At 34.5% G+C, this 27,787-nt stretch overlaps 1 protein-coding gene across 2 annotated transcripts in view; it reads right to left on the minus strand.

Annotated features, from left to right (window-relative positions):
- Positions 1–27,787, minus strand: part of EXOC6B (exocyst complex component 6B) — a 626,283-nt gene that overhangs the window by 240,785 nt on the left and 357,711 nt on the right. For both annotated transcript variants that reach the window (XM_074332164.1, XM_074332163.1), the window contains 2 exons: positions 18,163–18,297; positions 6,792–6,971 (listed from right to left, as the gene is read on the minus strand). In XM_074332164.1, coding sequence (XP_074188265.1) covers positions 6,792–6,971; positions 18,163–18,297 — 315 coding nt within the window. The remainder of the gene's footprint in view (positions 1–6,791; positions 6,972–18,162; positions 18,298–27,787) is intronic.

Below are 27,787 nucleotides of genomic sequence, written 5' to 3' on the forward strand. Positions count from 1 at the left end.
AGAGAGAGAGAGCATATGCATATGCTTAACATAGTACTTTCTACATGATATGTACTCAAAAGATAGTAGCTACTATTAAATATGGAAAGACAGTTTTACATAGTGGAGAAAGCATGACCCGGTGTAAAAAAGACTTAGGATCTACCCACACTCTTGATTCATTTTCTAAGTTTGGGCAAGACCTTTTCAGGTTCACTGTCGACATCTGTCAAATAAGGAAAATAACTATCCATATATCATAGAGGTTATTCTAAAAACCAAATGAGATCATGAAAAGAGATAAGAGAAGTCCAAATATGATAAAGTGACACACAAATGTAAGGCATATTTATCATTACAATTCTGTCACTTGGAAAACAGTGTTTTTTATTCAGGTAAACTTGAGAGACTATGACGAGAGAAAGACTAATTTAGAATTTTAACCCAAACACATTTTGGGACCTAGTCTCAGAATAAGACTAGTTTGTGACTTTTCAACAATTAAATGGTTACTTTTAATGATATATATGATCCCAAAATGGTTTTCAAACCCCAGGTAGGAATTCAAAACAAGTAAACTCCAAAAAAACTTATTGTGCACTGTTTCAGTCCAGGTGCCCCGCTGGATTACAGAGAGAGAGACAACTAAAATGAGGTTTCTATCCAGAGCCACCATCCTACAGCTGGCGATCAAATTGGTGGGCATGATGGTATCATGGAACAGTCTGAAAGTCAAAGAAATCTCTTTATATCCTGACCCTGCTACCTATTTGCTGTATCTCTTGCAAAGAACATAACTTCCCTGTGTTCATGTTCTCATTACTAAAATGTAATAATTCTTATCTGATTGAGGTAGTTTTAGACTTTACTAAATAGGATGTCATGTAACTCATGGAAAATATCTGGAACACAGTATGTACTTCTGAATTACCACCCTCCCCTTTCCTGAAGTGAACACACAAATGAATGACACATCCCACCCAATACAGGGTAGTGCCATAAAAGAAGGGCCTCGAAGAAGAATGATGTCACATCTGGTCAGAACAACTGGAGAAGGTTTCACACAAAGTGTATGCTTTGAAATAATGAGCCTTGAAAAAATGGGTAAGATTTCAATACATGTAGTGAAAGGGCAAAGGCAATTAAAGAAGACATAAAAGCACAACTAAACACCAAGGGTAGAAAACAGCTGGGTGTACTTGACAAAGAGCGGTACTTCAGTTTTGGGAGGGCAAAGAGAAAACTGAGAGAGAGAGAAAGACAAAAAGGCAGTGTGGGGATCACAACATGGAAAGTCTAGATGGTCACAGAGAAAGTTTCATACTTAATGAGAGGTGCTGTCCGTTTCTAAATAGCAGAATCGTTTGGTTAGTACTGAAATGGCAGTAGTTCAGAAAATTAACTCAAGTGCTAAGAGCAATGTCCATTTTAGGAGGGTTTTAGACAGGAAAAATTTGAGGAACTTCCATGTAGAAAATAACTTACCCTTAAAAATGGCCCATCAATTAACTGCCCAGGAAGGAAGGCCAAGGAGAGGTATCACTGCATTTTTAGACAAACTAAGTTAAGGCAAACCAAGGTGGTTTAAGAAAAATCTTGCCCCGGGTCATATAAATTAACATCAACAGCAGACAGAAAACACATTCAGGATTCCCTCCTTTGCTTCTGTTACTTGAGACAGCATTTCCTCTCTCTCAAGCATTTCTGAAAGATAATGACCAGGATAAAAAGGATAAAAAAACTATGCTCTTATGCTGAGCATGCAAAATGGGTATTGTGCATGCAATTGTAAATCATACAACTGGAGTCTGAAAACATGCTTGTGAACTTACTTCATCTGTTAACTCAAAGTACACAGCAAAGTTTTAGAACTCTAACTGGAAAATCTTATTATGACAATGACTTCTGGTTGCCTCATGAAAATAAGTAGGCCACCTTAGTCACCAAACGTCAAGGGACCATCCACTATCTAACACAGCGTAATCTAGGACACACACACACACACACACACACACACACACACACACACACACTGACCTATCCCTTTTGCTATGTTTCTACTGTGGTGACAAAACATCCCTGAGAACTACAAAAAACTGAGGATTTCAAAATGTAATAAAACAAGGGTCTTTGCCATTTTCTTTGCAGTTCTTTCCATGTTATATAAATATTTCCTATCATTCAATATCCCTCTCCTTCCTCTCTCATCTTTCACTAATAATGCACAAGAACAAATCTTAGACACAGCTCTGTTTGGCTAATACATGTTCTTTAAGTTAGACAACGTGAGTTTGATCCATGTTACTATTGCTAAATGGCCTGGACGTTAAATAAGTATGGTGTTGACATGATAGCTATTGTATATATATATAGGATCCACTGTATTACATAACATATATAAACAGTGACACCTATTAGGGAACCGTTTTTATTTTGTAAGACAAGAAAAATAAAAAATAAAAATTAAACAAGGAAGATGAATGTAGGGAAAACTTATCCAGGTGGCTTTGACTTTGAACAATTGCATTTTTTCTTATGATACTTCAAAATCTTACTCAAATAATTGTACAATGCTGGGGGAGACATAATCGCCAAAACACTATTGGCCATCTTCCTTCTAAAAAATGAAACAAATTTTAAAATACTCTTTCTTCAATAAAAGTGTTTTTCAATATAAATTAATTATTGAAGACAGAATAATCTTGAGATAGAGAATAATTATTCTAAATATCACCTCCCCCCACCCCTAGGATTATAAAAGCAGCAAACGTTTCAGGACAGAAACACGTTTTTTTTAAACAAATAAACAAAAAGGAAAATTTAAAAGCTACACCGAGATAAGTACAGTTAACCAGTGAAATCATATTGTATATACTATTTTGCAATCTGCTTTCCCAAGTAAGACATAATTAACATTTTAAATGAATATCAATCTATATTAATTTAATGAATGATTGATATTACATTATGTGAATATTGAATAAGTTAGCTAACACATTTGTTGCAGAACGTTGGGAATAAATTAAATGGTCTGCAATAGATGTGTTAGCTACTGTGATGAACATACTTATATCTGAATTTTATAATACACCCATGATTATTTCATTAAGTTAGATTTCTAAAAGTGAGATTGCAGTGTAAAAGGTAAACAAATTTTAAGAGACTTCTGAGTCATATTGAAAAACTGACCACCAAGAAGACTTTTTGGCAAATTCATAGGCAAAAATATCACACAATGTTAATATGCTGTATTATTAGAGTTACACATTTTGTTCATGTTATTATTAGCCTATTATTTTTCTTCTTTTCTGACTGCCTAAATGTAATTTTTGCAAAATTTTCCATCAAGTTCTGTGTCTTCTTATTAAATCTGAAACAATGTGTTATGTTATATACTACAAATATTGACCTTTAGGAATATTTATTGTAATTATTTTTCTGAATAAGCTTACATTCTATTTTCTATATTAATTCCTTTTAGGTACTTTAAAAACATTCTATGCAGTTAAATTATTAACATTGTCCTTAATGACTTCAATTTTTGGTATCATCATTATGATGATGATTCACTTTCAGATTATAGAAACATTTGCTAATATTTTTATTGGTTTCTTCTTAATTTATTTATTTTTAAAAGTTTAAACATGTATTTCATCTAGAATTCATTTTGATATGTAAGATAGTGACTTAACATTCTTTTTACCCATTGAGAATAAAGTAGTGGCAATAGCAGCTGCTGAATGCCACCTTTACCACATACTAAATTCTTACATATACTTCGAACGACTTACAGATTTTATACTCTATCTCTTTAATCTATTAGTTTATTCCAGTGTGAGAATGATATTAATTAAACTATTTTTGGTTTATAATAGTATTCCTATATTTGACAGGAAAGACCACACTCATTATTTTTGTTTTTCATATTTGGGAAATATTGTCCATTTTTGTCTCCCAAAGCTACCCACCATCATCAAATTCACTTGATATTCATTGTAATTAGATTAATTTTAGAAAAACTCTGTACAATATGAAATATTCCCATCCTAGAACACTGTATGTACTTGTACATAATGAAGTCTGTTTTAAATGACTCTGTGACATGTTCTTCACATTGATTTCACATATTACTTGTTCATTGTACTCATAGAAATCATATATCTTATGCCCCCAAAATGAATAGGCATTTTTTTTTGCAACGTATTTTCTATGACAATATTATTAATATAAGAGAAGCTGATTTGTTTTCTTTGTGGATCATCTAACCACCTAACCAACTAAGGTCTCATTGGTCTTAATTATTTTTCAGTTGATTTTCTTGGATTATCCAATTATATAGTAAAAACCTATGAATAATGATAATATTGTGGCTCATTACACTATTTATAAATTATTTCTTTTTTACCTTATTTATTTGATAGAAATTGTAAAGTAGTTGTGAGAAGCATCTTTACTATACTTCTGATGTTAATGCAAACAAATATTTTTAGTGTTCTACTGTTATATCTATAGTAGTTGCTGAATTTCATATAGATGTTCTTTATCATGTCAGCAATATTGAAATGTTATATTGCTAATATTTTAGTAAGATTTTTTTTTAAATCAGGAATGCAGGCTGGAAGTTATACAACACCTTTTAAGAATATATATAGATCATATACTTTATTTCCTTCACCTATTAATGTGATAAATTATATTAACAGATTTTTAAATATCAAACCATCCTTGCATTTCTAGAATAAATCCTGCATTGTAGTGCTAAATTGCCTTCTTAAAACACTGGAAAGACTTGCTAAAACTTTATTTATTTATTTATCCATAACTGTAAGATTAGCTTGTTGTTTGCTCTTTCGTGCTACTTTGGTCTGACTTTGGCACCAAGATGAAGCAGGATGCAACGACCTAATTTTCTGTAGGTTAATGCTCCCAGGAAGCACTAGGAAAGGCAATAAAGAAAAACTTACAGAAAACATAGTTAAAAATACCAGAAGATGTGAAACAATGAGGACTAAAGAGAATGAAACTACAAAGAAGGCAGACCTTTTCAAGGTGAGCTGAGGAACTGCAGCTCTCCCTGGCAGCATTTGCAAAAGCTAGGCATTGGAACAGACTGCAAATCTGTTAAGATCTAGGGGTGAAAAACAATCACTGAATTTTTGTTGCTTCCATAGGGCCGAAGTGCCAAAACTGGAGATTGGAGGGCCAGTTTTCTCCGCAAGACCCTTTCTGAAATCTAAAGCTACACAGCTGAGAAAAATAAGGGTCTAAGCCCAAACCTTTGAAAAGCAAAGTAAGATTTCCCACAGTCTTACAGTGTTTCAGAGTGAAAGACTCATTCGTGGGTGGATTAATGAAAATCTCAAGTAGGAGCTGAAAACTCTTGAGAGAGAGGTAAATTGACATTTACGGTCTCCAACCACATTTTTTTTTCCTGTTGGCAACTGTTGATCAGGGTAAGACTCCTTCTCATGACATTTACCAAATTCTAAAATTGAAAAAGGCAGGAAGAGGCTGAAATGATAAGGTTTCTCTGAGAAGTGGCAATTTCTATAGTCCTTTTGGTGCTGAAGAGACAATGATGTGCCAGGTTCTCACGAAAAGCTCTGAAGAAGTGCATCCCACCCTGTTTCCCTGAAAATAAGACCTAGATGGACAATCAGCTCTTATGCGTCTTTTGGAGCAAAAATTAATACCCGGTAATATATTATATTATATTATATTATATTATATTATATTATATTATATTATATTATATTATAGACCTGGTCTTATAGTAAAATAAGACCTGGTATTATTATGTTATGTTATGTTATGTTATGTTATGTTATGTTATGTTATGTTATACCCAGTCTTACATTATAGTAAAATAAGACCGGGTCTTATATTAATTTTGCTCCAAAAGACGCATCAGAAATGATTGTCCAACTAGGTCTTATTTTCGGGGAAACACAGGGGCAAACCAAAGGTACACTACAACTGCAACCCAAGCTTGACCCAGATCAGTCCATCGATTTGATTAAGGTGATGAGGCTCAAACCACAACCTATCCACCCATTCAACCTACTTAGTAAGGGAAAGAGTGAATCAATTCTGGTTTCCACAATATCACCTGAACCTCTGTACATATTTTAAACACAATGTCTATTTGGTTGGTGCAAAAGTAATTGAGATTTAAAAGGTTAAAAATAATTGCAAAAACCACAATTACTTTTGCACCAACCTAATATCAACCAAAAAAACAGTAAGAAGAGATAGGACCACATTACTTGACAACCAAGAAAAAGAAATCAGAAACAAATCCAGCAATATGTAGGTGAACTACACATTAGCATTAGTAAGCAATGACTTAAAATGACTGTAATTAATATACTCAAGAAAATAGAGAAAAGATAGAGAAAATACAAAAAAAAAATTAGATGAAAAGATGGAGAATTTTACCAAAGAATTTGAGGTTATAAAAAAAATGAAATGGACATTCTAGAACTAAAAGATACATGTCTGAAATTCTAACTCCTAAGTTTCTCTTCTATTTCTACCATGGTATTCATTAGGTGTTTGCACAAATTATTCTGAAGTTAGAAGGAATATAAGTACACATACTATTAGGAGCCATTTTCAAAATAAACACAACGCAAAAGTCAATGAAAAAGTAAGAGAAGATGTCTCCAAATCTTTGTTAAGGGATGAATAATTAGAGTGTGAACTTTTATATCCTGGAAAGCTTCCTGGCTGAAACAGAAACAAACAGCTTTCACCAATTTAAGAGAACTTTTTTCTGTGTGATGGGCAAAGTGAAAGCAATTGTCACTTACAGGAAGGTGTGTGAAGACAGCAAACGTGCTACGTAGAAAGGCAATGAGGTCTACTAGGTAGTCACTGGCTTTGTTGCCCAAATCCCCTGTCATCCAGTCGTAGTCAGCCAGCTGGAGAAACTGGTCAATCTTCTGATTTAAGTTGGTATAAATCTCTTCTTCAGCGGCATGTCTGGCATCCTGTAAAATAATGAAATTTTTAAAATCATTCAGCCTTCCAACATAAGCAAAACAGAAATTTCTGCTTGGAGACATCTCACACATATCAACTAAGTAACAGAATTGGGAACATTAAGTAATATCATCGTCTCCAGGAATTTTCCTTTTTCAAAAGCACAGTAGAGTCTTTTTTATTTTGTGTTTGCAAGACAAGCTATTATTTTGCTTCACCAAATAGAGAAACTGGCACTGTCCTCAGCTTTCTGCATCCTTTTTGACTTTCTTATCTCTGTTCAAAACTATACTCACTCTCAGGATTCTATGCCCTTTCATCTCTTCTGGGACTCCAGGAACCTCGCTTCCTGTAATACCACCCTCTCTATATCCCCTAGTCTCTTCACTTCGATTACTGTAAGTATCCTGATGATCCAACTTAAGGCTTATTCCCACAGTTACTATCCTACCTCTCTAGTTTCTTTGTCATTAAGCTTTTTCAAAGATTGGTAGGTACATCCCTAAAATGTGCTCTAAGTAACATCAGTCCTGAAAAATACTAAAACAACAGCAAAAGAGTTCCAAGATCAAAGAAGTTTGAGAAACTCCGTTTAAGAGACTCTTGAAGTACACTAGCATACAAAAGACTCTAAGAAGTGTTATGTGACTAATGTTCTAAGAAAAATATTTTCAGAACAAAAGAGTCTACACTGCACCAGGACAATCAGGATTCCAATGCTAGCAATCCATCAACATGGATTGGTCCAAGGTAACCCAGGACCTCCATGCTACCACATCCAGTACTCATTTTTCAGTCTGATCTTACTTGATCTCTATTAAACATCCTCTGCTAGAATTGTGTTCTCCTTCAGTTTTCATGACATGGTTTTCTTCAGGTTTTACTTTCCTGGCTTCTAATCCTCTCACTTTTGCTGGGTCATTTCCACTCTTATGGCTCCCACTATCTCTGTCCAAACTCACTCTTGTTGAAGACTATCTTGTTGAAGAATATCTGATTGCTTCCTGGGCATTATGACCCACAGAAACTTTGAACACAGTTAGGTCCAGAATTAGATTGATCATAATCCCCACTCTTCACCTGTTCAGTTCAGTCCAAGGCTGAGATCTAAGCAACATATTGGATTCCATTCATTCTTTCTATCACTGTGTCCTGTAAATCCTAACTCCTAAATTTCTTTCTAATTCCTACCCTTCTCTCCATTTTCACCTTTTTAATGGCTACAAATTTTGTAATGTGCTTACAAACAATAACATAGGCATTGGCTATGTTTACTTATATGAACAAGGTTTCAATGGGCACTTCTGTGCTTAGATCTTTAAATACTTGTATAATAAGCTATCTACAAATATGATAATCGAATTGTATGACAATCAACTCTCCTTGAATTCCCATTTTCCTAAGAATTTTCTTTTAATTATTAAACATTGTATTTTAGAAATATAGGCTTAACGAAAAATTGAGCAGAAAATACGGACCATTTGCTTATACTGGCCGCCATTCTCCTCCCACTGTTTTCCCTATTAAAATATCTTGCACTAGGGCAGCACATTTATTACAACTGATGAACTAATATTCATAATTTATTATTAACTAAAGTCCATAGTTTCATTAGGGTTTACTCTGTATTGTACAGTTCTATAGGTACCAAAAAAACCATGTAATGTCATGCATTCACCATATAGTATCATACAGAATAGCTTCCCTGCCCTAAAACCCCACTTTGCTCTATCTCATCATACCTCCCTCATTCATCCCCCGAATCTTTTTATTTTCTGCATAACTTTGCCTTTAACAGTGTCATATGTTGGAGTCATACAGTATACAGCTCTTCAGAATGGCTTCTTTTACTTAGCAATGTGCATTTAAGCTTCCTCTGTCGTTCCTTGGCTTGATAGTTCATTCCTTCTCATCACTGAATAGTATGCCATTGTCTGGATGTATCACAGTTGATCCATTCACCTATTGAAGATTATCTTCGTAGCTTCCAAGTTTGCGCAATTATAAATAAAGCTACTCTAAACTTTTATGTGTAAGTTGTTGTGTGGCATAAGTTTTTAAATCATTTGGGTAATACCAAAGAGTATAACTGGTGGATTGCATGGTAACACTGTTTAGCCTTGTAAGACACTGACAAACTGCCTTTCCAAATAGCACTACCACTTTGCATTAGCACGAGCAATGAGTGAGTTGCTATTGCTCCAGCATTTGGTGTTGTCAATTGCTGCAATAGTTGTGTAGTGGTATCTCATTATTTTAATTTAAAATTCCCTCTCCACTCTATGATGAGTTGTCTATTCAGATCGTCTGCCCATTTTTAAATTGGGTTGTTTACATATTTTTGAGTTTTAACAGTTCTTTGTATATTTTAGATATGTTCTTTATTAGATATGCATTTGTACAAATATTTTCTCCCAATCTGTGGCTTGTCTTTTCATTCTCTTAACAGGTCTCTTCCAGAGCAGTTTTTCATTTTAATGAAATCCAACTTAATATTATCTTTGATGGATCATGTTTTTGGTGTTTTAACTAAAACGTCATTGCCAAATGAAAGGTCCCTAAGAGTCTCTCCCTTATACTATTTAGGAGTTTTATAGTTTGGGGTTTACATGTAAGTCAATGGTACATTTTGAGTTAATTTTTGTGAAAATATCTGTGTCTAGATTTATACTTTTTCTTTTGCATGTGGATGTCCAGTTGTTCCAAAGTAATTCACTTTACTCCTTGTCAACAATCAGTTTACTATATTTGTGTGGGTCTGTTTCAGGGCGCTCTATTCTGTTCCCTTGATCTAGTCATCTATTCTTCGGCCAATACTGTACTCTCTTGATTACTGAAGCTTTTTAGTAAGTCTTGAAGTCGGGTAAATCCTCCAGTATTCTTTTCCTTCAATACAGTACAGGCTATTCTGGCTGTTTTTCCTCTCCATGCAAACTTTAGACTCAATTTGTCGATAGATGCAAAATGACTTGCTGAGATCTGGATTGAGATTATGTTAAATCTATAGATCAAATTGGGAAGAACTGATATCTTGATAAAATATTGAGTGTTCCTATCCATAAATATGGAATATATCTCCATTTATTTAGATCTTTCTTCTTTGCCTTCTGTTCATCAGTTTTATATGTTCCCTCACACAGACCTCTTTTATGTTGTTAGTTATATCTACTTCTCTCTTTTTTATGTTAATGTAAATGATATTGCATTTTTCATTGCAAATTCCAGTTGTTCATTACTGGTATAATAAGAAAGCAAATGACTCAGACCAATCTTGTATCCCAAACCTTGCTATATTTACTTATTACTTCTCATAGGTTTTTGTTTGTTTTTGTTGTTAATTCTTTCATATTTTCTACTTAGACAATCATGTCATCTGCAAACAAAATCAGTTTTATTTCTACCTTTAAAATCTGTAAGTCTTTTATTCCCTGTCTTATTAGATGTTGGCTAGAAGTGGTAGATGGGATATGCTTTCCTTTTTTCTTGATTTTAGCAGGAAAGCTTCTAGTTTCTCACCATCGAGTGACGTTAGTTGTAAAATTTTTGTAGATGTTCTTTACCAAGTTTAGGAAGTTCCCTCTCTATTCTAGTTTGCTGAGAGGTTTTACCATGAATAGGTATTGGACTCTTGTCAAATGCTTTTCTGCATCTATCGGTATGATTGTACGATTTTCCATCTTCGGCCCATTGATGTGATGGATTATATTAACAGATTTTTGAATACTGAGTGAGCTTTGCAGACCTGGAATAAATCCCATTTGGTCGTAGTATACAATTGACACTTGAACTGCGTGAGTCCAGTTATACCCACATTTTTTTTGATAAATACTAGAAACATATTTTCTCTTATGATTATAATATTTTCCATTTTCTAGCTTACTTGATTGTAAGACCACAGTATATAATACATATAACATGCAAAATATATGTTAATTGTCTTTTTATGTTTTCAGTAAGATTTCTGGTCAACAGCTGTTAGTAGTTAAGTTTTTAATGAGTCAAAGTTATACATGGATTTTCAACCATGCAGGGTCTCAACACCCATAATCCCCCAAGTTGTTCAAGGATCAACTGCACGATCTTCTGATACATGTTGGATTTGATTTGCTAATATTTTGTTGAGCATTTTTGCATCTATGTTCATGAGAGATATTGGTCTGTAGTTTTTCTTTCTTTAATGTTTGGATATTAGGGTAATCCTGACCTCATGCAATGAGTTAGAAAGTATTCCCTCTATTTCAATTTTTTTGGAAAATGTAGGGAAGTGATGTAATTTCTTCCTTAAATATTTGAATTTTTTCAGCTTTATTAGGGTATTATTGACAAAATTGTAAGATATTTAAGATGTAGAATGTAATGATTAGATATAGGTATACACTGTCACAGGATTCCCCACCGCAAGTTAATTAACACATCCATCACCTCACATATATTCAGTATCAAACTGTGGGTATAGAGTTGTTCACAGTATTTCTTTATTACTCTTTTAATGTCCATGGAATCAGTAGTGATAGCTCCTCTTTCATTTATGATATTAGTAATTGTGTCTTCTCTCTTTTATTATTAGTTAGTCTGGACCAAGGTTTATTAATTTTATTGATTTCTTTTGTAAGACCCAGAATTTGGTTTCACCAATTTTTCTCTCTTGATTATCCATTTTCATTGATTTATGCTCTAATTTTTATTTCTTTTTTCTGATTACTCTGGATTAAATTTGCTCTACTTTTGCTAGTTTCCTAAGGTAGAAGCTTATTGATTTTAGAAATTTATTCTTTTCTAACATATGCAATTAATGCTATACATTTCCCTCTAAGCACTGCTTTCACTGATGTCACAAATTTTGATAAGTTGTATTTTATTTTCATTTAATTGGAAATACTTTGTAATTTCACGAGACTTTTTCTTTGACTTGTGTTATTTTGAAGTGTGTTGGTTAATCTCCAAATATTTGGGGAATTTCCTGCTATCTTTCTGTTATTTAGTTCCATAGATTAATTGTGTGGTCTGAGAGCAAGTTTTGTAGGAGTTCTATTCTTGAAAATTTGTTAAGGTGTGTATTATTACCCAGGACATGTCTTGGTGAATGTTCTTATGAGTTTGAGAAGAATGTGTATTTGCTGTTGTTGGACAAAGTATTCTATAAATATCAATTTGATCCAGTTGATTGACAGCACCATTTAATTCAACTATATCCTTACTGATTTTCTGCCTCCTGGATTTGTTAGTGGGGCTTACTAAGAGATTTTAGCAGGAAGAGATGTTGACTTATAACTTCCTTTTAAGTATCTTTTTAGATACTCACATATTATTTTCTCATTTGATCTATTAGTGAATAATTTTAAGCAATTTTCAAACACTAATCATCCTTGCTCTCTTATCTTTACTTTTATCCCTACTTTCTATATACATATGATTTTGTTTGACATTTTATTGTTTATGATTTTTATACCAATATTTCCCTTTAATTGTTCAGGTTATTTGTTTTGGTTTCTGATTTCTGAATCATTGTTACGTTGACTTAGCAGAAGTGAAGTGAGATACTTTCCTTTTTTCTCTGTGTCTGCAAAGGCTTGAATTCTACAACAATTTCTGTTTCATGAGGTGTAACTTAATTCACTGGTGAACTCGTGGATTTGCCCAATTTTAAGAAATTTTTTCATTTATTTCATAGTTATTAGTCAGTTGTCTTTATCTTCTTAAATCAATTTTAATCACATATTTTCATTTAGGTCCTGAAATTCATTAGCACAGAATTAAACAAAGTATTTTAGATATTTAATTTCCTCTGATTATAAATTTCAAGTAATTGTGATGTATTCCTTCCTTTCTTTTCTCTTTCCCTTCCTTTCTTACATCTTTTTTTCCTTCCTTTCTTTTAATTAGGCAAGGTAAAATGATTCTTTTTAAAAATGCGACACACCCTTGCTAGAAGCCTCTCATACTGAATATGCCTAGTTATATTCTATTCTTTCATCTTGCACATGTAGTTGCCCCTCCTAAAAATGCCCCTTACTCTCTCCTCATCCTTTCTCCATCTGGACATCTGCTGGTCCCAAGACCCATTTCAACTTGTGCCTTTTCTGGGAAGTCCTCCTGGAAGGTCTCAAAGCTGAGATAAGTACTACTGATCCTCTGTGGAATTCCCCTCTTCTTCTGGGCCTGTCAGTGTTGATTTCCCTTGGAGCTCAATGCTTTTCTCTATCTATAGTCAATTCCCCCAAAAAATCCAGCCCATGGCATTAAATACAATCTTGATACTGATGAATTCTAAATTTTAATCTCCAGCTAGAACTTTGCCCTGTCTATTTAATATCTCTATGCAGATAACTATTATATATCTCAAGCTTAATATGTCAGAAATGGAACTCTTGATTCTATGGCCACTCCCCAAATCTGTATTCACTCACTGTTCCTCATCTTAGTGAATAGCACCACCATTCACCCAGTTTGCTTAGTTCAAAATCTTGGAATCATCTTTGACTCTACTCTTTCTCTTATAACCCCATGCCAAATCCAGAGGTAAAACTTGCCATCTCTTCTTTCAAAAATATTTCTTATTACTTCCACCTCTACCACTGTAGTCCCAGCAATCATTATCTCTTACCTACACTAATGCAATAACTTCCAAATTGGACTCTCTTCTTTCACTCTTACTGACCTATAATCCATTTATTTTCCACATGGCAACCAGTGTTACCCATTAATATACAAATCAGTTTATCACCATCACTCCCAGTCTTCTAATGGCCTCATATTTCTTTTCAGAATAAAATCCAAAGTATTTACTGTGACCTACAAGGCCAGAAATTATCTGACTCCTATCTCGTCTCTTACCACTCCTACCACCACTGACAGATACATCACTGCCAGACTGACTCCCTTGTTACTCCTTGAACACACCAATACTTACTATTGTAATGTTCCCTGTGACCAAAATGCTTATCTATCAGAAATGCAAATAATTCCACTTGTCATTTCATTCAGGTCATTTACATTTCTTCCTAGTTCTTAGCACTACCTGACATTAAATTTCATTTTTGTTTGTTTCTCATCTATCAGTAGCACTAGACTATAAGCTCCGTAAGGTCAGGAGACTTGTGTTTTCAGTTCATACCTATAAATTGCCTGACATGTAGCAGATGCTTTATAAAAACGTAGAATCAATGAGGGATTTAATGTCTGTATTGTATCATTCTAGTATTTTTCACATAGCTCTTTATAGAACTTACAGCATCTGTCATTCCTGTAGATTATAAACTGTAAATCCAAAGACCAAGTATTTTTTCTCTCTCTAAACAAGAATACCATACTGTTGCATAGTAGGTACACAATTATTAGTAAATATTTACTAAATATTTACTAATAATATTTAATAATAATACTTAGAAAATTAGTAAAAATGCCTTCATGCTATTTTGTAAGAATGAAGAAATTCCTATGAACCAAGAAAGCAAAGAATGCCTGCTGGATTATGACACATATGGCAACAGAAGGAACTCTGTAAGAAAAATACCTTGAAGACCTTCTGAGTCTTTTTGCCCCTTTTTCAGCATAAAGGTTTCCATCTGTGAGGGAAAGTTTTCTGGAAACAGTAGCTTAGGAAAATACACAACTTGTAGCTATTATAATTGCCATGTTTATACTGAGTTCCGCGTTAGCTGGTCTGAAACAGCCCTGGTAAAAATAAACTCTCAATGTGTTTTAAGTAATCAGTGTTTCCAATAAGCACTGTGGACATGACCTTTAGTGGTCTCCAGAACTTCTCCTCTACTAAGTATTTAACTGGCTGCTCAACCCCTTTGGCTTCCTGTCTGCCTTTAATTTTCCCTCAGCAACTTTAAAGCTAAAGCAACAACAAAATACACAAGCCATCCTCTGGGAGGATATCTGACCATAATTTGAAAAGCCCTTGAAATAAGAAAATTGAGCTGGGGTAGGGAAAGAGTAGCAGAACATATTACATAGTCTCCATATGATACACAACTATAAATGAATTTCACGTTCTAATTTCTTAAATCCTTATTCTCTGCTGAACACTCAACTATAGTCCCACCCACATTTTCTTTCCTGGAGAAATTCTGGCTTCCACAGTAAATCAAGTGGAAATATTTTTTTGACAGAAGTATTACCCAGGCTCTATAATAATGCTAATATATAAGAGTAATTATAATTCTCATAAAACTGCCTCAGGTCATCCTGAAGTTCTTAAAGTGCTTGTTATATTTACATACTCATTCTTGGGGCCGCTTTATTAACTAAGTCTCTTCCTCACTAAAACTGTATCAATATTAATATAGTAAGACATTATTCAAAAGTTTATAAGTAATGATACACATATAATATGATGGGTAATAAATTTGAAGTAATTTTATAGGTAATTTGAAACAAATAATTCATGGTCACACCTTGAACGTGTAACTCATCCAGCAGCTGACCTAACCATATAAATACATAAAGAATATTTGTGGCTGATCATTTAATTCTTTTCAGCTTTAATGAGGTAATATTGAAATTAAAATTATAAGTTTTTAAAAAGGTACACTGTGGTAATTTGATATACATATATATTATGAAAAAATTCCCACCATCTAATTATTAAACACATCTATCACCTCACATATTTTTCTTATTTTTTTAAGTGCAACATTTACAATCTATTCTCTTAGCAAATTTCAATTATACAATACAGTATTATTAACTATAGTCACCATGTTTTACATTAGATACCCAGACTTCATTCATCTTATAGTTGAAAGTTTGTACCTTTTACCAACATCTATTTATCTCACGCCCCACCACTGGCAACAGCTTTTCTACTCTCTGTTTCTATGAGTTTGACTTTTAGTAAAGATTCCACATATAAATGCTAACATGCAGTGTTTGTCATTCTCTGTCTGCCTTATTTTACTTAGCATAATTCCCTCAGGGTTCATCTATGTTGTCACAAATGGCATTATGTCCTTATTTTTCATGGCTAAATAATATTCCATTACATATATATATTTTTTTTTCATATATTTTCTTTATCCATTCATCTGTTGATGGATACTTAGGTTATTTCCATATCTTGGATCTTGTACATAATGCTGCAGTGAACATGTCAGCATATAGATATCGCTCCAAGATAATTTTATTCCAATTGAATATACATCCACATGTGAAATTGTAGAATCATATGGTAGTTCCATTTTTAATTTCTTGAAGAATTGCCATACTGTTTTCCGCAGTGGCTGTACCTGTTTACATTCCGACCAACAGTGTGCAAAAGTTTTCTTCACATCTTTGCCAGCATTTATCTCTTGTCTCTTTGATCATGGCCATTCTAACAGGTATGAGGTGATAACTCATTGTGGTTTTCATTTGCATTTTGATAATTAGTGATGTTGAACATCTTTATTTACCTGTTGGCCATTTCTATGACTTCTCTGGGAAAATATATATTCAGTTCCTTTGCCCATTTTTAAATCACATTACTTGGTTTTGTTCTATTAAGTTTCAGGAGTTCTTTATTTTGGATATTACAAATCAGATCTACGATTTGTAAATATTTTATCCCATTCCATCAGTTGCTTTTTCATTTTGTTAATGGTTTCCTTTGCTGTGCAGAAGCTTTTTAGCATGATAAAATCCTACTTGTTTATTTTTCCTTTCGTTGCTTTTGCTTTCGGTGTCAAATCCAAAATACCACTGTCAAGGCCAATGTCAAGGAGCTTCCTCCCTATGTGTTCTAGGAGTTTAATGTTTCAGTCTTACATTCAAGTCTTGAACCCATTTTGAGTTGATTTTCATGTGTGTTATTAGATAGGGGTCTAGTTTTATTGTTTTGCATGTAGCTGTTTCGTTTTCCCAACACCTTTTATTAAAAAAAAAACTATCCCTTCCCCAATTTATATTCTTGGCTCCTTTTTTGTAACTTAACTGACCAATTATGCATGGGTTTATTTCTGGGCTCTCTATTTTGTCCCACTGATCTATGTGTCTGTTTTTATGCCAGTACCATAATGTTTAGATTACTATAGCTTTGTAATATATTTGAAATCAGGAAGCAGGATGCCTCCAGCTTTGTTCTTCTTTCTCAAGATTGCTTCGGCTATTCAAGGTCTTTCTCATTCTTTTTCTTATAACAGAAAAAGAGCAGATAATTCAAACAATTTTTCTCTCTCATAAAATGTAATAAGCAATATGAATCAAATTTGATTTCCTCTCATAAATCTACTCTCAAGAGGAGGTACCAATAATAGAGAAACAGGATAAAAAGATAGGAAAAAGTAGACACCAGTGGACATAAATCATGATTTCAACTCTACAACTTTATGCCTAATTAATATAAACAAGTGAATTTCAAAAAGGTGACATAGACTTGTTTCAAGACTAAAATAATCAAATAATAATAACAGTAACAAAAACCCAAAGCATACACGTTTGGCTTTACGTCAGAATGTACCATTTCAGTGTTTAAGAAGTTGCCCTGTTACTTTTTTGGCCATCACTTTGTGAGGGATATAAATGATAAATGTCTAACTATTACATTGCTTTGAGCACCTGAAACTAATAAAAAAAAAATGTTAAAAAACAAAAAAGACTTATTGAAGGCTCATATGGCAAAATAAAGGAGTTTCTTAAGGCTCTTTGAAATTAAGGCATTTACTCTCCAAAAACTCATCTACCATCGATCCTTCTTTTGATCCACAATGGTGTCATTTTTCCCATTTGATTTAACCATGGGTCAAAACTAATGCTGTGGCCTTGTGAAATAATTATAAAGTTGTTAACTACAATAGCAAGGGGCAGAAATTTCTCACTTAAAAGTCAGGTGAAAAAAAAAATTGGACACAGGACACAGAAAAGAGAGAACAGCAAACTTAAAACATTTCATTGATGTTAATTTCAGTTATAACCACTATCATCCAGTCCATATGTAAGAACTCTTAACTGTGATGGGCGCCAACTGAGGAAATAGCCATTTTCACGTACAAAATGTAAAGAAGATTTAATGGACACAGTTGTAGACTTTTTTAAAACTCCCCAAAATTAGCATTAGTATTTGTTTTTCTAAGGAGTTCATAAACACCTATTCTCAAGAGCATTTATGAATCGTACTACTATGCAACCTGGAGAAAACAAAGCCATGTTAGGTAGAACACCCCAGACTATGGATACCGGAGCAGTTCTACAATACTGTAGGTAGGGCCTTCTCACCTTAAAAGTTGTGGTGCCATAGAGCTTGGTGGTATGGACTGTCTCTGGAAGCACATTAGTGATGTTGGTGATGAATTCTTCCAAGTACTTACAGGATTTCTCCAAATGTGTTGTATTGATAATAATCTGGACAAGCTGGAAAATGGCAAACACATGTAAAAGTCATTTGACTATTCACCCCAGGACAAATAGCTCAATATGAATCTGTTGGTATAAGACAAACAAAAGGCATGATGGCAGAGATCATTTGTGTTCTACAAAGCGTATTTGAAAGCATGGGCTGAGGTGTCACTTCACCTAAGAAGCCTTCACGGACTTCCCAAAACGTCTTGTATTTCCCCCACTATAGGAGCTCTTATCATCCTATTTTCAACATGTTTTTTTCTGTTTAAAAAAGACTAGACTAAGAACAAAAACTGCTAGTGTATAGCATAGTGCCTGGCATTAAATCATTGCCAAATAAATTAAATAAATAAACTGGCACTAAAAGAATAAGAATCATTGAAATGGCAAGAAGTTTAAAACTAGGCATGATGAACAGACAGATGTTGGAATAGACTGCAGTACATTAACAAACTGCATTAGTCTATGAAATAAAAAATATGGGCAATGAAGTCAGAGAAACCAGCGGATTAACTATTTACAAATTATTGATCCTGAGAACATTTCTTAACTTCTCTAAGCCTGTTTATTTATCTGTAAAATGTTAATATGTCTAACTCACAGAGTTATTGTGAGGATTAAATATTCTTTTGTTAATACTATTTCTCTTTTCTTACAGAAAAAATCCTTAAAGAAGACAGTGCTGGTAAGATAAAAGTCATCTATAAATTACTTTGAGGGGAGAATGAGGAATAATAAACCATTCTTATCTGTATAGAATTAAAGTTTGTAAAGCATTCCACAATTCATTTTCTTACAATGTCTTCCCAGCACCCTGGAGAAGTAAATTAAGTGGGAGTAAATGTTACTTCCATTTTACTATACCAGAAACAAAAATAAAATGATTTTCTCTAGATCACATAACCTAAATGGGACTAGGACTCAAATCCAGGTATCTACTGTCAATTATGGACTCATTTAAATGACTTCTCTCGGTGTCTTTTATCATAGCAAAAGATGGCAGCCCTGGAGTGCTACATGTTTAAGTACAGTAGGCTGAAACAGATTCTGGGTCTGCCATCTAATAGACCCCATCCAGGCTTTGATTCTACTCTATGCGAAAAACAAAATTTAAAAAAAAGTGGTACCTACTACTTATTTCAACTATGAAAACTATTCATATTCCCCAGAGTCTAAAAGAAATACAAAGAGAACATGGAATGGAACCTGTTTTTGTCTCTCTTCTCTACATCTTTAACTTTTCATTTTCACGAGAATATGTTCTGGTGGTAAGGTCGTGGCAGGTGGTGTATAAGGCTATGGATGATGTAAGGTCTTCTTTTAGTCTAGTGAGATAGCGAGCCGGGGGAGAGTGGATAGATGACACAAAGGGGAAATTGGAACTAAAGATGAAGGGAGGTTTTATACATTTTTACAGTCAAACAATATTTCAAAACAATGCTTAAAAGTTGGAATTATACTTCAATAAAAGTCAAGTATTATACTGTGGAATATTACACAAAAAATATTAATAGGACTACAATCAGAAAGTTCATTCTTGCTTCCTCAACAGCACCCAGCACAGGGCTAAAGCACACAATTCTTTCTCAAAATACAAGTATACATGTCAGTTCATAATGACAGTGCTTTAGTAATAGAGAGGACAAAAGGAAGAGGTACCTTTTACTCCCCTAAGGATCAGTTAAAACATCTGAGGAAAACAGCTAATTTTGAAACATGATGACAAACAACAAAGATGAAAAGTCGGGGCAACGTTGGGACTAGATCTCTGTATTATTCCCCACAACTCATCAGACAAGTTCATATTCATCAGTAGGCCCTTTCCTCCTTCAGTTTGAATCTGGAGACCTTGACTTTTGGACACAGATACCATCTCCTATAAAATTACCCCAAACATCAGCCTTTTAGCTTTAGAGTGCTCTAGGAAAAAACACCCACCGAAAACAAGCAATTTATCACACTCTTCCTTTTGACGTGTTTCTCCCTCAGAGGACGAATAAAATCATTAAAATAATTTTTAATTGGCTAAATTAAATTACTCTTCTTCCTGAGCAGGATGGTGGCTATTGGCAAGGTTGTCTTGATGTGGAAGTCAGAAAAGTAAGAGAGTTAATTTGGAGAACTGAAGAATTTCTATTTTAAAACCAGCATTACCTATAGGGAACACATTCTATCTATCAAAAGAAATCCTAATAATAAGGAGGAATCGTGTCATGTTATCGAAATAAAAAACAGTGGCAGTCAAAGAGAAAATTGTCCTGTTTTGCAGGATATTGGCAGTTAAAAAAAAAAAAGGAGGCGGCTTCACTGGGTACAGTAGTAATTTCCCATGACTTTTTAAAGATCTGTCAACACAAAAGATCACCATGAATTACATCAATTGGCTGTCAGTCACTTTTGAAATGTTTCATTGCTGAGCATAGAATAGACTATTAAAACACTCTAGGATTACAGTAGATACCATGTCATTTTCAAAGGGAATATTGTCTGCTAATGAGGTCTAAGTGATCTCTACTTCTGAATGACAGCTAACCAACATCCTTACAAGGGCATTTACAAATGTAAAGCCAGATGCTTTGGGGGTAATTTTGAAGTAAGGATGAAATGAAGCAATTTCAGATATCAACTTCCATCAGAGTTTGAGCTCCTTTGATATTTTTAACCCCTACTTCCCACTCTCTTATAAAAATATATCACTGCAGCAATCTAAACTGTCCTTAACATTGTTTCAAGGACATGGAACTAACAGCAGATTAGATATTGGTTGTCTTATATAAAGTTCTTTGAGAATTGGGCCAAAAAAAGAAACTACTATAAGGCAAACAATCAACTCTCAAAACTAAATGACAGAAGTCACTTAGGTTAAAAACCATGAAGAAGCAGAATGTTTTTCTGTCTCTCCCTCCTAGTATCACGGAGAATCTAATGAGTAGTAAGTCAGAATAGACTGCGAAAGTCACTCCTCTAACCTGCTGAAACACCCCAGCGGAGCCTGAACCATGATGACAGACAAATGTCCACATTCTTGACAAACTCCAGAAAAGAAAAATGTCTTCAACATCTTTAATAGTTCAAAATTAAGCCCTAAATTCTAAGAAGAAGATTTCATTCCCAACTATAAACTATTTCTGGGGTACACACATTTACTTACGTTACAATTGATATCATCCTGCTTCCCAAAGCAGAGTTTAGAACACTGAATCTCCAAAGAACTAACACAAAGCCAGTAAATGACAAGTCACATTCCTCCCCACACCACCAATGTGCTTCTCAACTGCTAGATTTGCAAGAAGATAAAGAACTAAATAGCAGCAGTGGTTCTTATTTACAAAAATAAGGTATCCCTAGGACTTCAAGGAATTTTTAATCTGCATTTCGCCCCAGCAAGGATACAAAAAGGTGCATCAACTATTGATTTTATACCATCTCCAAGGCCAATACCTAAAATACTTGGAACTACAGGTTCCAAATTCAAAGGTCTAGTACAGAGCTTATATTTGACAAAACTTAAGTATAAAATGTTTTAACATAGTATTTGCAATATCATTGCTGTCGACAACAGCTGATAGACACAAATGGTACGTGGGAGATAAATAACACAGGATATAACCTTATGGTGATCGATCTAATATATTAAAAACAAAGGGTAAATGCAAAGCATTGGTGATTTATTCAGGTCTCCTGGGACACTACTATAATCATAAAAATATAAATATTCAATATGATATCACTAATAGGAACTCTGAACTTCTCTAACTTTACCCTAAAGAACCTACTTACCTACTTTCATTTTTTTTTTTCTTTCTTCTCTTTTTCATCAATTAAGAAGTCCTACATGCCAAGGAATTGGGATATGGCTATACAAATTATACATAAAACAAAGTCCCTAACCTCATGAACATTAATGTAAACACATGCACATATAAACACACAGTATAATGTCAGGTGGTAATAAGCACTGGGAATAGGAGTGAGAGTAAGGAGTGACATGGTAATGAGCTATTTCGAGATGGTCAAGGAACGCCTCCTTAAGGAAATGACATTTGAATAGTGACTTAAATAAAGTGAAGGTATAATATGTCTATCATTTGTAATAAATAAGTTCTTTTAATCCAATTTATATCTTAAATCCTTCTATCAATACATTTTTCACAAATAAGTAGGGTGCCCTTTGATTCATCTTAAAACTTTCTTTCAAACTTAACTAATTCTCTGAGATTAACAAACTAGTAGTTTATTTCCTTTCTCTCCATGATATTGGTGTTTTTAAAATTAGTGTAGTGAAAGAGCAAAGGCTCAGGACAAAAGAAATAATATTTTAAAACTTATTTTTCAAATCTTATTTTTAAAAGAAAATGTATTTCAAAACTTATCTCAAATCTTATTTCCAAACTACTTACTGGTTGTGTGGGCTTAGGCAAAGATATTATCTTTCATCATCTTAAAATTGAGGTAATAACATCAATGTCATACCAAAGAAATAATAAATATATTATAATTAAATATAAATAGCAATATAGATAATAAAGTATCAGGAATAATATATACCAAATTCTTGAGAGCTATTATTGATATGGACTTAGTCATTATAGCTCCAACTAAATATGGCTTAAGAAAATATACAACTACGCTGGCCAGTCTCACTTTAATTCACATCCACTAGCCAGAGTGGACACTCAATGCTGCAAAATCATCACAAAATCAGGCACAAACCAAGTCTCTTTTCCATACACCCAGAAGTCCCTTCTCTCTCCTTCAACCCCAACATTTGCTCTTGATCTCTACATCCAGCTGAAGACCTTTCTTTCACTGGGAAAACTAAGCATTTGGATTCTGCCACCAACACATTTACCCAACCACCACCATCTGCATCCCCATACTGATTTTCATCTGTTACCAGAGGTGACCTTCACACTACCTAAAGCCAATCCCTTTAATTGTGCACTAGATTCTACTTAGGCACATTACTCTAGAGGCTTCCCCATTTCTCATACATCATCAACTTTTTGCTTTATGTTGCATCATTCTCATCAGAAACAGCATTCTGTTACTTCTCCTATTAAAAAATAAAATGTAACATTTGCTTAACCCACTTCCCCTACTAGCTACCACCTCATGCCTTGCTTACCTCTTTACCACAATTCTCTGAAAGAGTCGTCTTATACTTGCTGTCTCCAATTCCTCTCTTCCATTCTTTAAATTTTTTAATTTAAATAAATACTTCATTTTAGGATTTTATATTCACAAAATAGTTGCAAAGAGGTCCCAAATACTCCACACCCAGTTCCCCCTGTTGTTACATCTTACATCACTGTGGTACATTTGCAGCAACTAAGGAACCAACATTGGTACATTGCAATTAACTGAACAACACACTTGATTCAGCTTTCACTCATTTTTCCCTAATGCTCTTTACCTTTTTCAGGATCCCATCTAAGATCCCACATTACAAGTAGTTATCATGTCGCCTTAGCTCCTCTGATCTGTAAGAGTTTCTCAGACTTTCCTGTTTTTGATGACCTGACAGTTGAATACTGGTCAGGTATTTTGCAGAATGCCCTTCAGTTTAGGGTTTAAAGCTTTTCTCATGGTTAGAATGAGGTCATGGGTTTTGGAAGGAAGACCACAGAGGTGAAGTGCCTTTTCATCACATCATATCATCACACTATCAACACAACTTGTCACTGACAATGTTAACCTTGATCACCTGGCTGAGGTAGGGTTTGTCATGTTTTTTTACTGTGAAGTAACTGTTCCCCTCCTTCCATACTCTACTTTTAGGAAGCAAATAACTAGGCACAGCCTACACATAAGGGGTGGAAAGCTAAGCACCACGTCCTTGAGGGGGTAATATCTACATAAATGATTTGAAATTTTTCTATACAGGACCCATTCTCTTTTACAAACTCCATCAGAGTTTCCTTACCATAATTCTATTAAAAATGCTTTTATCGAAGTTTACTTATTCCAAGTTGCCAAGTCCAATGGTAATTCTTAATCTTCATCCTAGCTGATCTATCAGTAGTATTTGTCCTAGTTGACCCCCTCCCTCCTTCTTGCTATACTTTCTTCACTTGGCTTCCAGGACACCATATTCTCCTCTTTCTGTTTTTGTTTTGGTTTGGTTTTTTCCTACTTTCCTAGTGGCTCCTTCCCAATCTCTTTTGTGGGTTCCTCTCTTCTCCTGACTTCTTAATATTGGAGTGCCCAAAGGGTCAGCCCTTCATCCTCTTCTCTTCTCCATCTTTACAAATTCCCTCAGCAATATTATCCAGTCATGTGGTTATAAATATTATCTTTATGCTCCCAAATTTTTTATCTCCAGTCCAAAGCTCCTTCTCAAACTCCAAACTCATACATACAACTGTTTACTCAATATCTCAAACTGTAGTCTAATAAACACTACAAATTTAACATGCCCGAAACCAAATTCCTAATCTTCCCCCACCCCAAGTTTAGCTCTACCTGAAGTTTTTGTCACCCTAGTTCATAGTATATGCAGGCTTCTAGTTGCTCAAATCAAAAAATATTCGGAGTTATCGTCAACTCCTCACTTCTCACTTCCTTTACAACCAGTCATCAGCAAAGCAAGCTGTCTCCACTTTCCAAATCTGATAACTTGTCTTCATCTCCATGACTACAACAAAACCTTCCATCAAATCTCACTGGATTATTGTCATAGCCCTCCTAACTGGTCTGTTTATACCCTACAGTGTATTCTCAATACCACAGTCAATTCAATCCTTTTGAAATACGTCATACCATGTTATTAATCAAAATCCTGCCATGGCTCCCCACTTCACTCAAAATAAAAGCCAAACCCTCTAAAATGGTCCACGATGAATCCCTGGTACCTCTGATCTAATCTTCTGCGTCCCTTCCCTTTGCTTACCCCACTCCGGCTACCCTTCCTTATCATCCCTGCACTTGCCAATAACCTAACTACCTTCAGACCTTTGCTCTAGTTCTAACTTCTGCCAAGAATGATCTTTCCTGTTCACTGACAACTCACCATCAAGATATTGCTCTTTTTAATAAGATCAACATTGAATCTCCACAGATTCCTGATTTTCTTAAATCAGGTTCTTTCTCTTCCTCCATAGTATTCACCATCTTTTATCATACTAGATGATTGATTGATTGATTGATCGATTTTCTGTGGTTTTTTTTGCTACTAGAATGTAAGCAAGATCTTTTTGGTGGTTGTGCTTGTTGTTGTCCACTGATTTATCCTTAGGGATTAGATCAGTGCCTGTCACATAATAGGCACTGAATGTTTATCGTGACAGGGTATCTGGTTCCAATCACTGACTTCTCTTAACTGAAAAACTACATCTCTGTACTAGACCTGACAATCATTACTTGCCCAGACTTCTTTCTTAATAACAGGCAATATGCGTTGAGCATTTACTGCGTATCAGGCACAGTTTTAAGCACTTTACATATTAATTTAATACTAACAACAGTCCAGTGAAATACATGCTATTACTGTCCACATTTTATACATTAAGCCAAGTAATTTGCTCAAGAACACGTTTGTTAAGAGGAAAGCCAGAACTGGAATCCAGGCACGCTGTTTTAGAACATATACTCTTAACCACTGCCCTTCTTCCCACAGACCCGGAAGAAGCAGCCCTAGGAAAACAGCTGTACCTGCTAATTGCACTAGGGATAAGTGCACTTGCTCTGAGAGAGCAAGGCTTCCAAGTTACAGTAGGTGCTAGAACTGAAAGGTAATATTGAGTTGGTTCAACATGGGGAAGCAAAGAAGCCATGAGGAAAGCAAGAAATACGGTGTGTACAGATAGAAAAAGATAAAAGGATAGACTGTGTAGACAGCAAAAGGAGAGATGAGATACCATAGAGCCTGAAAAAGAGAAAGACAGACAGACAGACAGACAGACAGACATTAGCTTATTGGAACTTTTAAGTCTTAAAAGAATTGTCTGAGAACCTGAAATAGGATTCTTGAGTTTTGTGTACTTATAATACTTCTATTGTTTTAGTGGATGTCTGTTCCCTGTCACAAAACCAACTCTAACAATAATTTCCATGCTACTATGGACCTCCTGTAAAAAGTATCTGTCTTTGTAGTGGTGAAATAATTAAATCAACATGGAAGGCAATACATATAGTGAAAGTGAATAAGTTTGGGGGAAATAAAAACAACCCGGACTTAGGTCTCATTTCTATAATTTTGCTAGCTGTATTTCATATACAAAGATATTGATAATGAAAATATATTTGCCTAAAGAGATCCAGAGACTAAGGAATAACATTTAGCAATCATTTAAACACTGCAAAGAATGATGACACACTTCTTTGATAAGTTCCTACTGCTCCTTGCTATCATTACCTGATCTGTGCAGTGCCCTTGAAAAGGACAGTGGAATCAGGAACAACCAAAGAAATAAGAAGTCAGGTCTTTCTCTTAAGATGTCACAGTAAATCAATGGTACAACTACAGCTAAACTCAAGAGTCTTCTGAGGCCAAAGCTGTTTTTCTATCATACCATGTTCCTGCTATGTTACTTGTTTAAAATAGCTTTTTAAGAGACTGACTGCTAAATTCAATGGCATAGAAGAATTATATCAAGCGTTACAATGCAGAGATAGTTTACAAAATAAATAACAAACTTCCTGTCCTACTTGCGATTCAGAAAAGTAGAACAGTACAATCTAATAAAAGCGAGACTTCCTAATATTCACTCCAACTTTCCTTTTTTTGTAGCCTCCCTGATTATGAAGTTAGCCTATTCTCAGACACACAAAAGCAACACTTAATATTTTTACACATGACAATAAAAAGGAAGATCTGCAAAATGAAGAAACTGTCCTAAATAATGTCAAATGTGACATTCAAATGTAAAAAACAAAAAAAATTGTTTTAAGTAGAATTCAGTCACTGCCAATGTCCACGTTATAATATTTTTAAATATTAACACAGAGGAAAAAGCAATCTTTCCAAAATCAGAAGTAAATGTTCACCTGGCCTCCAGCTGTCTGTACGTATGGGTCAGTATCATTAACCATTTCCTGACTTTCACTATAATACTTGACAGTGTATATCTGAAAATGCCAATTTTTCCTAGAGCAACTGCCTTTCCAACTACTCTACCTCCACAGGTAAAACAGATGGCCAACAGCCTTTCACTTTTCCTGTGAAAAAAAATTCCTCCAAGCTCTCACTTTTGGCACTATAATTTCCCTAAAATGGCAGATTGGGGCTCCCATGAAATCCTGGGTTCCAAGAGAAAGGAAACTTCACATCTTTTGAAATGTTAGGACTCCATGCCAATGCGCCAAATCTTCATTTTGCCAAGATACTGTTCTTAATATGTACAATATCCCTCCTCCCTTTGTGAGATTGCATAAGCTGCCACAGAAATGTGACAATTGCCTTTCTCTCACATTTCCTCAATCCCAAATCCCCAGACTGACATGCTAATAAAGAGTAATTTTCCATTCCTACACATGAGGCATCTCAAAAACAAAAATCTAA

Source organism: Rhinolophus sinicus, linkage group LG05 (assembly GCF_036562045.2).
Source record: "Rhinolophus sinicus isolate RSC01 linkage group LG05, ASM3656204v1, whole genome shotgun sequence".
Classification (NCBI taxonomy): domain Eukaryota; kingdom Metazoa; phylum Chordata; class Mammalia; order Chiroptera; family Rhinolophidae; genus Rhinolophus; species Rhinolophus sinicus.